The sequence below is a fragment of the Austrofundulus limnaeus genome, unplaced genomic scaffold (genome assembly GCF_001266775.1).
Source record: "Austrofundulus limnaeus strain Quisiro unplaced genomic scaffold, Austrofundulus_limnaeus-1.0 Scaffold7, whole genome shotgun sequence".
NCBI classification, from domain to species: domain Eukaryota; kingdom Metazoa; phylum Chordata; class Actinopteri; order Cyprinodontiformes; family Rivulidae; genus Austrofundulus; species Austrofundulus limnaeus.
In genome coordinates, this window is record NW_013952409.1 from 5,109,264 (window position 1) to 5,122,155 (window position 12,892).

At 37.8% G+C, this 12,892-nt stretch overlaps 1 protein-coding gene across 2 annotated transcripts in view; it reads left to right on the top strand.

The window, feature by feature from the left end:
- The window catches only part of si:dkey-246g23.2 (PQ-loop repeat-containing protein 1), an 86,312-nt gene that overhangs the window by 31,762 nt on the left and 41,658 nt on the right, over nt 1-12,892 (top strand). For both annotated transcript variants that reach the window (XM_014034301.1, XM_014034294.1), the window contains exon 4: nt 4,428-4,644. In XM_014034301.1, the coding sequence (XP_013889755.1) occupies nt 4,428-4,644 (217 nt within the window). The remainder of the gene's footprint in view (nt 1-4,427; nt 4,645-12,892) is intronic.

The following is a 12,892-nucleotide window of genomic DNA, read 5'->3' on the forward strand; positions in this document are numbered from 1 at the left end:
TTTGGTTTTTATTTTTTAAAATGCATGGAGAACAATGAACTAATAAAACAAACATAATAAACTCAACAAAATATATACAGTATATTCCCATGGCATTTAGGGGTTGAAATGACAATAAATTATCTTTTAAAACAGCATTTGGTTTATGAGGGGGTCCCTGGAATTTTTTTTYGCCCTTGTAAGGGGTCCCCAGACCCAAATGGCTTGAGAACCCCTGGTATACAGTATTACCGGTGCAGAGGTGAGGTTGGGATATCTGATGAAAGGGCCTAGAGTGTTTATGTCCATGTTTTCATAGCAGCAGTGTTGAAATTTGGTGCATCACCTCATGTGACAARTAAGTCATAATTCCTAAATAACATCAACATATTATAATACTGCTGTAGAGGTCACCTTGTGTGAAATGGTCAAACCCTTACACTGTGGTATACCAAAATACTGTCATATCGCCCAAGCCTAACCACAATTTAAAATTTGCCTATTTTCTCACAAATTTGAGTTTCCAACACGTCTCCAATTGTAACAGCTGTGTAACATGCTCCCTTATGTTATTATAGTTAATTTCAAGCATCCTTACTTTAACGTCAGATCACATCTGTCTGCAAGCTGTGCGCACACAACCTAGCTTTCCTGCACCTCAAAAAACAAACAGCAGATTCTATTAAAGCAAGTTGTTCTTACTGACAGTGTTGAGTCAGCACAGTTCAAAGTTTCTCCCCAACTGTCRGCGTCAATCTTCATCTTTCTGTCAGAGATACTTCTCTAAGTTCAGTGTAGCTCTCGCTCCCGTTTCAGCCTGATGGGAAATACCTCAAGAGTAACCTCTGTGCTCTGACTGAGTGAAGATCATTCTCCCCAAACCACTCGCCCATCCCACTTTCCATTTCAAGTCATCTCTCCTCTCATCTCTGCTGCTTGCGTGAGGCTGCTGCTAAGTTCCGWGAGTGCTGACTTAAAGGTCTAGAGATTTCCCAGCCTTAGCTGCATCTGCAGTGGGTTTATTAGCACTCCTGACTTCCATCTAATTGGAATCTCACAAATGTATTAACTTCCCAGAGTAAATGTGTATACACATATTGACATCCACGGCTGGTTTAGTCGCTGGATTGTTAGATTTTAAATTAGTTTGGTTAAATGAAATCTGAAGAAAGACTGCCTTTCTCTTGTCGCATGCCCTGAATTTAAATGGATACCAAACAGGAGGATTCTGCTTGAAAAAAAGTCAAGCTACATGTTTGAAAAGGTGGAGTGAACTTTGAACTATAAGTTACGGAGTGATGGGAAGAAGGAATGAAAAGTGACTGATTGGAAAGAAGCGAACTGGTCGATCCATGATATGAGTGCAGGACAAATAAAAGGGATGCCTCCATGAATGATGCATAGCTTTCTCCTTATCTTTATAGTCTTCAGGGCTTTTTAATTATGCAGGTAAACATACACAGGCTGTACAAGTGAGATGAAATGGAATGGAGCGAGGGAGCATGGATGAGTGAAAAGGAAAAGTGAGTCGATTAATGTATGAAAATAGATTGGACTGTGCAGAATGAGGAGTCTGAGGACGAGTGTTTCCAGCATCTGAGTATGTTTGTGTTGCTGATAAGCTTTGGAAATGAAGGGGAGGAAAAGCTGAGCCAAAAGAATGAAGAAGGAAATGTGAGAGACTCCGAAGAAAGATGTGTAATCTGAAAGTTGATAGCTGTCAGCATGTTTGCACTTCACCAGCTTGCCCTCTTTCTTATAGAAATAAATGGACTTTCATTTTCTTCCTTAAAGAGCAGCCTCTCCTGGCCTCGCAGTCACCCTCTGTCAGCTGCCAGGGGCTGCAATGACTCACATTTGATTTTGATTTGAAGTAAAAAGGCATCAAAAGTGAAAATGCTTTGTGAATGGACTGTAAAGAGCAAAACTGTGTGTGTGTGTGAGAGACATCCATAGTGTGTGTGCTGTTTTGTGATGGTTTTGTCTCTTCTCCCACATCATGTGCTTCTTGTCAGCAGTAGGCGATGTGCCTTCTGTGGTTAATAAAGCCATTAATCACATTCGCCGTTTGCCACAAACATGCTACGCTGCACTTGCTGCAAGATATCTCACTCCCCGTGTCTCATGATGGAACCACAGATGCAGCTCACTGGAGTGGAATGGGAAATGTCCCTGCCTGAGTCCACACGTACAGCATTGTGTTTGAAACATACAAAACATACCTCTTGAGATATGTTGACGCCCAGAATCATTAGTTTTATCTTATAGACAAAAGTATTGCAGCTGCTGAATCTGCAGATGTGACAGTAAAGTAAATAAAATCAAATAAATAAGATGATAAATTTAAATAAATGTTCTAGATATTATGAAAATAACACAATTTTGAGAACATTTAAACATTTTTTGGTTGATTAATGCCTTGAATAGTTTGATGCTGCACACGAAAGAGTTGTCACACATTAATCACAAAGTTTATGGTTTCATGCCCTTAGTTTAAGGCAGGAGTGTCAAATTAATTTTCACCCTGAGGGCCAGGTGAGCGTTACAGTGGCCCTTAAGGGGCCAGTTGTAAATAACTTCAGCATCTCATGTTTAACTTTGACTAAAAACAGGAAATGTCACGTTTTTGTCTCATTGTTACGGTTGAACATAACAACTGAGCTCTACCTGGTAGTTCCTGTTCAGAAACAGTGTTTTAACGTGTCCTCATAAACACTGAAAAGTACTACAGGTACAACTGACTAAATGTATTATAAATAATACAGAAAATCTATTAAAAGTAAAAGTAAGTAAGTTTTACTCACTGTTGAGTTGTGGTGAGTAGCTGTCATGTTGAATTCTGAACTCTCCCACTTTCCGACAGGAAATTCTCATGCATTATGAGAGACGTAGTTTATGGTCAATGCTGGCTTTAAGAGACATTAATACGGGGCTTTTCAAATAAATTGCTAAGGGGGCTGCAGTTACTTCAAGCCTACATCTCGGGAGCAGGACAAGTATTATCCTTCACCTTTTAAACGTCTTTATTTTGTTGCATTGAATTATAAATTTTAAGTTTACGTTTAGTTTAAGTTTTGAACTCTCCCTCTTTCATACAGGGAGTTCCCATGCATAATCGACTTACCTCATGAGAGATTTAGTTCATGGTCAATGCTGGCTTTAAAACAGCTTCTTTTGAGATATTAATATTATTTAATAAAATTCCTCAGTGGGCCACATTTCCTTAAAGCCAACAGCTCAGGTGTAGGGCAAGTGTTATTATCCGAAATGCTTTAGTTTTTTATGTTTGTTTGTTCCTTTACAGGTTTTTTTTTTTTTTACATTTTATGGGCAACGAAAGATACAAGATCATTATGCTAAAAGGAAGATTGGGTTGCTGTGGAACAAGAGTTGGAATTTGTTTTTAGGACGTTTTGATAGACTCTTGTTGTGATGTTATTAATCAAAATGAGTCACTAAATCAACTACAAAACAAATGTTTTAGCCCTAACATCTTGTTTGTTCATGCTTCTGAAGTTTGATGGCTGTTGACTGTGCAGAAATTAAAGCCTGTTTTTTGTGTTTACATGCAGGTGTACTTGCACCTATAAATCTTAAAGGTGCTGTCTTTGTTGCTTATAAAAGCAGCAGCAGTAGCATGTAGAGCAGTCAGGTGCTTTCCAGCATGCAGAGTCACGCTCGAGTCGCCGCACTAACTAATGTGCTCTTATTTAGCCATCAATCCTCTTTAGCTGATGTCAGCCAGTTTTTCACAGCTCAATTGTCATACATAGGCAATGAGAGATCGTCAGTCATCTAATGTCACCTTTCACCAGTGAAATTGGTGAATGGCTGATAGAAATTTAGGAGTTGGCTCGGTGTTCCTATTTGCAAGTTTCTCCCAATATTCTGAATTCTAACATAAACTGAAGCTGTTCACTGTGTTCACAACTGATCATGTGTTAAATTTAAAGAAAATTTAATTTTGATCATTAAAAGCCTTGTGTTTGTCTTTCAAATCATCAAATTAAGTAATTCCAACCAGCTTGTATAGTCCTTGCCAAAACCCGGGTTAGTTGAACACAATAAAAATGTAAAAGATGTTGAGAGTCGAGTTTCATTCACYTATGCATTTTTATAGTAAAGGTTTAGAAATGCTAGCCTTGCAGATTTTCGGTGCATACTGAAACACTAATTGCAGCAGATTACAGCTCTCTGTCTCTGCCTTTCAGTGCTGCTCTTTTGTTTCCACCTGCATGTATTGCAAGCATACTATCCTCATCATTCACTCTGCTGGATGCAATCGGACTCCTCTGTTTGATTTCTGCCCTTTACTTTCTGCCACGCTGAGCCTTTACCTGCTTTTCCATCTCCTCCACTTGTTATATATTCAATTTATTTTGCCTGTCAACAACACAAACGACATTGACAACAAACTGTTTTTTTTTCTTTATTCTCTCCGTCTCCAGACTTAAACTTCCAGTACTTTTGGAAGTGGAGTGCGTTTGAGGACTACCTCCTCTTCTGTTTTGGCTTCACCGTGCTGTGTGCCGTGGTCACCCTGCTGCTGCTGGACTCGGCCGTGTTTGTGGAGACCCTGGGCTCTCTGGCCGTGTTGTTTGAAGCCATGCTTGGCGTCCCACAGCTGCTGCAAAACTTCCACAACCACTCCACCAGAGGAATGAGGTATGACTCATTGTGCTTCTCAACCAAGATCAGGATAAAACTCAGAGGTCAATCAGTCACACTGGTACACAGATGCAGTCATGCTGTGTTACAGTACATGATCTGAAGATGCTCACTGACATCATATGGCCAAAAAAACCAACAAAAAGCAAGTGAGTCATTGATTGAGTTACTTACCAGTTAGTTTACTGATCGCTCTGAGTAAATTTCCTGGGATATCTGATGCTATCATTACAAATTAAAGATCAAGTTGAATGAAGCGATGGAGCGGAAAGTGAAGCAGAGTGAGACACAGAGGCTGTGTCTCAATTCATGGGTTGTAGACAGAGGTCGACGTAGGCCACATTCTACATGGCTCGTGTCGGCTGCAAAAACAGCTGTGAAATGAGACGGTTTAGTCTACAGAAGACACATGTTTGCGTGACCACGCGCTGCCGCGAAACATCATTTCATTTGTTTTTTCAAGGTATAACTTCATAAAATACTATTTTATTAGAAAAATGTTCAAATAAATAAATAAAAAGCATTAATAATTTGATTGTAGATCCAGTATAAGTATACTTGTAACAACATTTTATTTAGCATCTCATTGCAACAAAACTTTCTTCAGCTAAGTTGCTAAACTTACATCTTTTGGTCCGTGATACATTTCCAAATTCCACCGTTAAAAATAAAAAAAGAGCTGTAAAAATAAAAGAAAGTCCTCCATCATAGATATTCTGTTTAATTTGCTGATGGCGCAGTGAATTCTGAGATACTGTCGGCTGCGTAGGATACTCAGATGCAGCCTTCCTTTTCGGGGTTCTGTCGGCTGCATGAGTAGCCCACGACTTTGGACGGCCCACGGCRCGGGGCCGTGACGCAAGCAGCCGACAAATGCCCCCCACGTCGGCTGCAACCCATGAATTGAGACCCAGACAAAGAAAGCTGTAGCTTTCAGTAGGAATGTTTCTCCTGTTACACTTAAATTGGAATGTGTAAAGGTCAGTGTGTAAACTGATTATGCTTCATCAGGTCAATCACGTCCTTGATACAAAATCCAATGCTGATTATCATTATTTCCTCATTATATTCCTCATCTGTTGTCAGCATAGCTGCATGCATGTTTGTGTAAATTTCATGCTTTGCTTGTCATGCATCTGCGAGGAAAGGCCAAATGAAATTAAAGAAATTTGTTGCTTATTTCTGTTTTCATTATAAAAAATCAGACACGAGTTGAAATAAAAAAAAAAAACTAAGGAGAACTGGGGGCTAAAATTCAGATGCTCTGAAATTTAACTAGTAGAGAAATCATTCATTTTGTTCTTTCTTCCCTGTAAGTGACAGACCTTTTTTTACAGTATTGTTTGACACAATGACAAGTGACAGAGATGTCATCAGCTATGGATGTACATTCACCTCAGACTGCAGTCTTCTCTGCATATCCCCGAGTCATCTTCGGGTCACCCTTCATGTTTCGTCTGAATTAAATCCCTGCACACATTTTTCAAACAAGAAATATATGAAGCAATAATGTAGTTATGACTTACTGCTCCATCTTGGTTTTATACCACATTTAACATGTCCTCGGGGTGAGCATCTGGGCCTCCTCTTCTGATCAGTGCCAGTTGAGCTGAGAGTTAATATCACAGCAAGATTAAATAGGCAATAACCCTGCATTAGGTCTTTCAGATGAATGGTAATTAGGTTTGGACCATCACTTTTATAAAATCTACATATATAACCACCATCAACAAACAAATAATCTAAAAAAAGTTTTCTTTTGTATTTATTTATTATAAAATAATTATTGCTGTATGCTGCAACTTCTCCTGAAAATATAATTTTAACTTAAATATTTTCAACCCTCTGCTAATAGGAAACAAGACAATTATCCCAATTACTTAACAGTCCTTGTTAAAGCATATTTCCTCTGCTTCTTCTTGTGTCATTTCATGCGAAACTTTTTTATGATGCTTTAGAGGTCTGCATCATTTAATAAAGCTTACTTTGTTCAGGGAGTCCATGTTGCGCAAAAGAAAAGACATCAAACCTAATGTTCAATCAAACTGCATCACCACTATTGACACTTTTTCATTATACACACACATTTACACTCATACTACCCCTCCTGGGAAATCACAGATGGGGTTTAGAGTTTATTGAAAGATGAAGTAAAAAACAAAGAGAAGTTTGAATGAAGTGTGTAGAACCTGACTGGTGAGAACGTACAGGTCTACAGAAGACAAGAGGTATCAGTAGAATTGTCAGCATGGATGAGGCCCTGAGCCGCTGATCAATCTACCTCTGACTTCCCATCACTTGTAAACAAGCCTTTGAGATACAGTCAATCATAAATAACATTTTTATAATTTTTGCTACACACACATTGTTCTCTATGACAGGTGACAATCAGGAAAGCTGATTAAACTCATGAGTTAAAATCTAATAAGGTTCAGCTCAATTTTTATGAGGTAAAAAACAATAATCCATCATTTAGAGTAGCTGTTGACGAGTGGAAACTAAAAGTTACATATAATCAATAATTGTTCATCTCTATAAAGTGATGTAAATAAGATTTGATGTTTTTCAAATCACAATCTGACAACTATCTGTAAATGATGATTTAAAAGCCCCTTTTACTTCTTTACAATATGCAAATTGTTTTTAGACAAGGTGTTAAGGCRGTTTACAAAGGCATGAAACTTAATTATTACTTATTGTTTCATACTTACATTTTTTAATAAATGGGACTTTGTATTTACATTTCTTAGTAAATTGTTATGATTTTTGTCTGTGTTAAGTGTTTTTAGTTTTAGTTTCTGTCATGTTCATGTTTCCTTCCTCCTGTCTTGCCCTTGCTCCAGCCCCACCCACTCACACCTGATCCTCATGTTTCTCCCTCAGGTGTTTTCTGTTAGTAATTGTTGTCAGTGTATTTAAGCCCAGTCTTGTCACTGTGTCTTTGTCTGATCATTGTTTGTTTGTTGGTATGTCTCCTGCTCTTGTTAGATTCTTGTTATGTCCTGGCTTTCTTGCTCCAGCTTTTTTTGTTAGTTCTCAGTTTTTTGCCACCACATTGGCTTTTTGTTTAATAAATTTTTGTTAAAACTTTCTAGCCTGCCTGTCTGCCTGCAATTGGGTTCACCCTGCCTCACAGCCCTAACATAAATTTCTGAGTTTTTTTATATCAAAACAAAACAGGGCTTATTTGCACAGAATCATATACATCATGTGATTGGAAACATTTTTATTATTGTTTAATGAAGTTTATGACATAATCTCTGTTCACATATCATTCATTGAGCACAACCTTTATTAGGTTTTACATAAGCCTTTGCTTCAGCCCTCTTTGGGTCTGAAAACATTACTCAGGTGGAAGCAGTGTTTGAATAGTTAAGTTGCARTTAGTTTATATGCGAGTGATTGCTCATTGTTCTTTTTATCTCCCTGGGGGTTCTTCTTGTTTTTTTTTTTTTCTTTACCTTCTTATTAAAGTTGGTCCATTTTGCTTCCAGTGCCGTTCTCCTCTCACTGCTGTGCAGAAACATTGCAGACGTCCACAAAGTCCTGAGTGGCAGCGTAGAGGTCACRGTCCATCTGCCTCGCTGTTAGAAATGTAATGTCTGCAAACAAATAAAAGCTTCCTACACTTTCAGGCTTTTTTATAATCTATTTAAACTCAGTTCTCTGTCACCACAACTGTACTCCATGGTGTAATTATAGGGCCTGTCCATGTTCACTTTCTGTCCCCTTTTCTTTTCTTACTCACTGTTTCTCTGACACGTTCGCATCCAGCAGGTCGTTCCTTGTTTTCAGGTCAGGGTAACACCCCTCAGGCTGTAATGCTGGCCCTATTACTGTGTCCCTTCGATAGCAGCTTAATAGTGGTTTCGAGTTTTTCTTGTGGCAGCCATTACATAGAGGCCATTTCAGCCCGTTCCTTTACTTTCACAGTCTGACCCATAGGGACATGCTGCAGACACTGTGGCGACCTTGAAGCAATTTGTGACCCGTGGACCAGAGCAGTATCCCAGAGGGGYCCACACAGTGGGAGGTTGTCAGTAGTTACACATACTGGTACTACCCTGTGATTCAAGATTTGATAGAAAAATAAATATCAAGAGTCTTGAATGTTTATGAGCTTAGATGTTATGATTCCCTTCAACTCTGAAGGCAAATAAAAAAGAAGTAAAGTGTTGTGTTCTGTGTGTCATTTCATGACTGCTCTACTTAAACACTGAGGTTTCATATGATGTAGTTAGTGTTAGATTTGGTAGAGAACTTCCTCAGTTGTGGAGTCTGGGTGAAAATAACRTTTATAATAATTACAAATCCAACAGTGTGAGCTGAAAAATCTTTGTCCAGTTGTAAATTTACTTTTTGTTTTTTTCATTTTTTTATTGTTGCTGCAGAATGAGAACAAAAACACAGTCATGAATCTTGACATTTTCTTTTAGTTCTGCAACACTGGGAGGCTTAGAAAATGACTTCTGTGTTTTTAGTGTCTGTGCAGTGGGGTTGTGTCGATAAATGAATGAATTTAGTATTGTTCCTGGAGGAGACAAAGGAGCTATAAACCAGTTTTTTTTCTTTCTTTATTACAAAATTTATTCATTTGAAATGTCGGGGTCATGGCAGACTCCATCCAATACCCCAGGACTAAACTGTGGCAGGATTATGTTTTAACTCAAAGAACACTTGTTACACATCTCCACTGGTTTCTCTGTAAAACCACTGATGCAACAGTGATAACAGCTTTTTGAATTTCACTTGTCTTTGCTCTTTGACCTTTACCTGCTGATTGAGTTACAGGAGTTTTTCTGCTACTTTTGTGCCAGAAAAGAAACAAACTGTTGAAGCGTTTTTGATATTTTTTTTGTTGTAAAATCTCAGTCATTCATTTTTTGGTTTGTCTGCATTTTATATTAGCCTTACATAATATGGGTTTATGGAGATTTATTTGAATAATCACAGCTGCCTTTTGTTTTGAAGTTAATGCAAAACATATGGAGGTTGGGTGCATTGAAAAAGGAACATTGATGGAGTAAATATTTTTAGTTAGCCATAACCAGCACACCCCCTCAGCTGATTTTGCTTACATACAAACTCCAGACAAATGTTTCAAATATCCTAAGGCAAACCTTCTGAGCTACCCCCTCGTCTAAAACTCTAGCCGCTCCTTCTGCTTCATTAAGTGATGTAGAATCCATCTTTCTTTCTGTCAGGTTAGGAACTTTTTTGGTGTTTGGCTGTGTGCGATCGATCAACATACATAATTCATAGTTAGTGGGTTAAGAACATTTCAGCGCCTTTCTTGCTGGGCCCTTTGATGTTCATTTCTTAATCTGACTTCTTAAGGTGGTGCAGCAGCAGCTCGGTGGTCAGAGCCATGGTCTTGAAACCCTGAGGCTGCAGGTTCAGCGTAAGACACTTGACACTATCTTTCATGTGAGTTTATTCGCTGTGGATGCTTCTTCCTGAAGAAGGGCGCATGATTACAGCAACAATCTGGCTTCCTCTGGGACACCTGCAGCTAATCTCTCATGCACRTGTGGGGTAACTACAGAAGAGCATTGCATTCAAAAAATAAAAAAAATTAGGACTCCTGATCTCATAATTACAAGATCAGGATCTCGTAATTATGAGATAATATCTCATAATTATGACATCTTATCTCTTAATTATGAGATCTTTTCTCGTAATTTTGAGATATCTCATAATTACTCATAGTTATGAGATATCTCCTAATTATTCATAATTTTGAGATATCTCATAATTATTCATAATAATGACATCTTATCTCGTAATTATGACATCTTTTCTCATAATTATGACATCTTCTCGTAATTATGAGAGCTGATCTTGTAATTATGGCATCTTATCTCATATCTTATCTCATAATTATATCTTTTCTCATAATTATGAGATACTGATCTTGTAATTATGACATCTTGTCTCATAATTATTAGATCTTTTCTCGTAATTATGAGATAAGATCTCGTAATTATGAGATCTTTCTCATAATTTTGAGATACCTCATAATTATTCGTAATTATGACATCTTATCTCATAATTATGAGATCAGAAATCTTTTATTATTATTAGGTGAATGCAATGCTCTTCTGTAGGTAACACATATGTACAGACACAAAAACCAGCAAGTGTAGACACATTTGGCAAAGCAAAATATTCTTGTTTGGTTGCTTAGTTTATTTTATTTATTTATTTATTTTTTTTGAAGCCTCGGATGCAATCTGCTGTTTTCTCTCTGAAGAGCTTTGTATCAAAATAATCTGCCAATTGCATGGACTGTTTAATCCTTCTCAGGAGACCCTTTAAGTCTTACATAAGGAGTGTGATTCCTCACACGATGCTTAATGCCTGTGATAGATTCAATTTGTGATTATTGGTCTGTTTATTACTTTAACAGCTCGATGGTCACAAAGATGCTGACAGAAACCTTTCAGCTTTGGTCGTGGAAATTTTATTTTTTTTGTGTGTGTAATCTATACATTTGCACATTAGTCAGCAGGACAATCTCTTCATGTTTGTTTCTTCAGTTTGTTGGGCAACACACAAGATGAAGGAGAAAAGAGCAGACAGGAGGACAGTAGTGGACATTAGCGGTGATAGAAGATGGGACCAGTGCTGAGGATGAAGATTTAGAAGCAGGTCAAATGAGTTTTGGAGAAATGGGGTCAGGCAGGTGAGGACACTTGGCATTTTGCAGGTCAATAGACATAAAATGGGTATCCATTAGAGTGRACCTAACAGTGTAGCTGTTCTAATGAGCTATACCTGCTACAATAAATCAACCATCCTCAGTAAAAAATAGGTCCTTTCACCTTTGGTGTTCTTTATTGTTACCAGTGGCAGCACCTGTATTTTAGAAAGCTACTCCTTCAATTCAGGTGGCAGTATTTATTATTATTTTTTTTATTTTAGAAACACTGAGGTGAGTTAAGATCTAAAGAATGAAACTCCATGAGTGTGACCAACGCTTATTAACAAATCATACTGTAAGCTGTGAGGCTGCCACCTTTGATTGAGGTGAGGTCAGTCCTTTATTTCCTAAAAGACAACTGGCAGTTTTAAGATCCATCAAACTGGCCTGACTGGTTTTTACCTCACTGATAACTTGTGAGGAATTTTCTTGCAATTTATTGTTTTTTTTTAATCCTCTGTGAGGCTAGAGTTGCCAGTGTTAACAAAAATAGAATTGGACATTTCATCAGCATGCAGTTGATTCCATTCTCTCCCAGTACATAATATGTTGTATTAGAATGCATGTTAAATATACATACAGAGGCTGGCTTGGTGAACTGCTTTGCAGCATTTCTGACTTTTACACTGCAGACTACAAACTGCCAGTGTCTGATATTGGATAACCAAACCACGGAATTAGTTTTTCTGCAGCAGTCAAAAGGTGTATCAGTTACAATATTATTATTTTCATAGAAAAAATAACTGAGATCGAAGAGCGAGAAAACAATCCTGAAATAAATGCAGTTCTTCTGTCACAAAAGTTCATCAATCTCAGAGCACATTTGGATGTTCAGGTTCTGTGTTAAACAGCTGCATTTGCAATAATTACCATGCTCTCATTGATTCTATAAGAGCATGCTCTTCTAGTTTTCAAACGAAGTGTTTGATGGTGACAGATGACAAATTAATTGGGCCCTGTTTGTGTGGCGTTGGCAGATGTTTGCCGAAGTCGTAAATGTGAACAGAAGCATTGCTGAACTTTTGCTTTAGTTGTATAAATCCTGCATCCAAAAACATTGCACAGTTAAAATTACTTTTATATTATTTATTTTTTGGGATAACTAGTAATAGGTCACCTCCAAGATTGTAATCGTATTAATTTTAAGCTGTAAAGGTTTTCATCCAGAATGACCCCCACATGTCGTCTCCTTCTGCTTTATGTTACCCTTAATTAAATAAGGTGCCGTTTCAGCAGCTGCATTTATGCAGCCTTTTAAACTTAACTATGCTAATCTAGCAATTAACTGTCTCCTCTTTTTTTAAGGACAGAGGTCAAAGAGACTGCTTGTAACCTCTACCTTTTTTAATTACTTTGTGTCTTTGTTACTTATTGAAGACCTTTGCAGCTTTCAGCTGTAAGACCTTAAAGACACCGGGGTTATACATCAAAAATCTTTACCAAATAGGCTCAAAAATGCCTCAAGCCAAACGGTTTTGGTACTTACACTAGCAAAAATAGAAACGCTAAAGCAGATAGAACAATGGTGTTGCATGCCTTTTA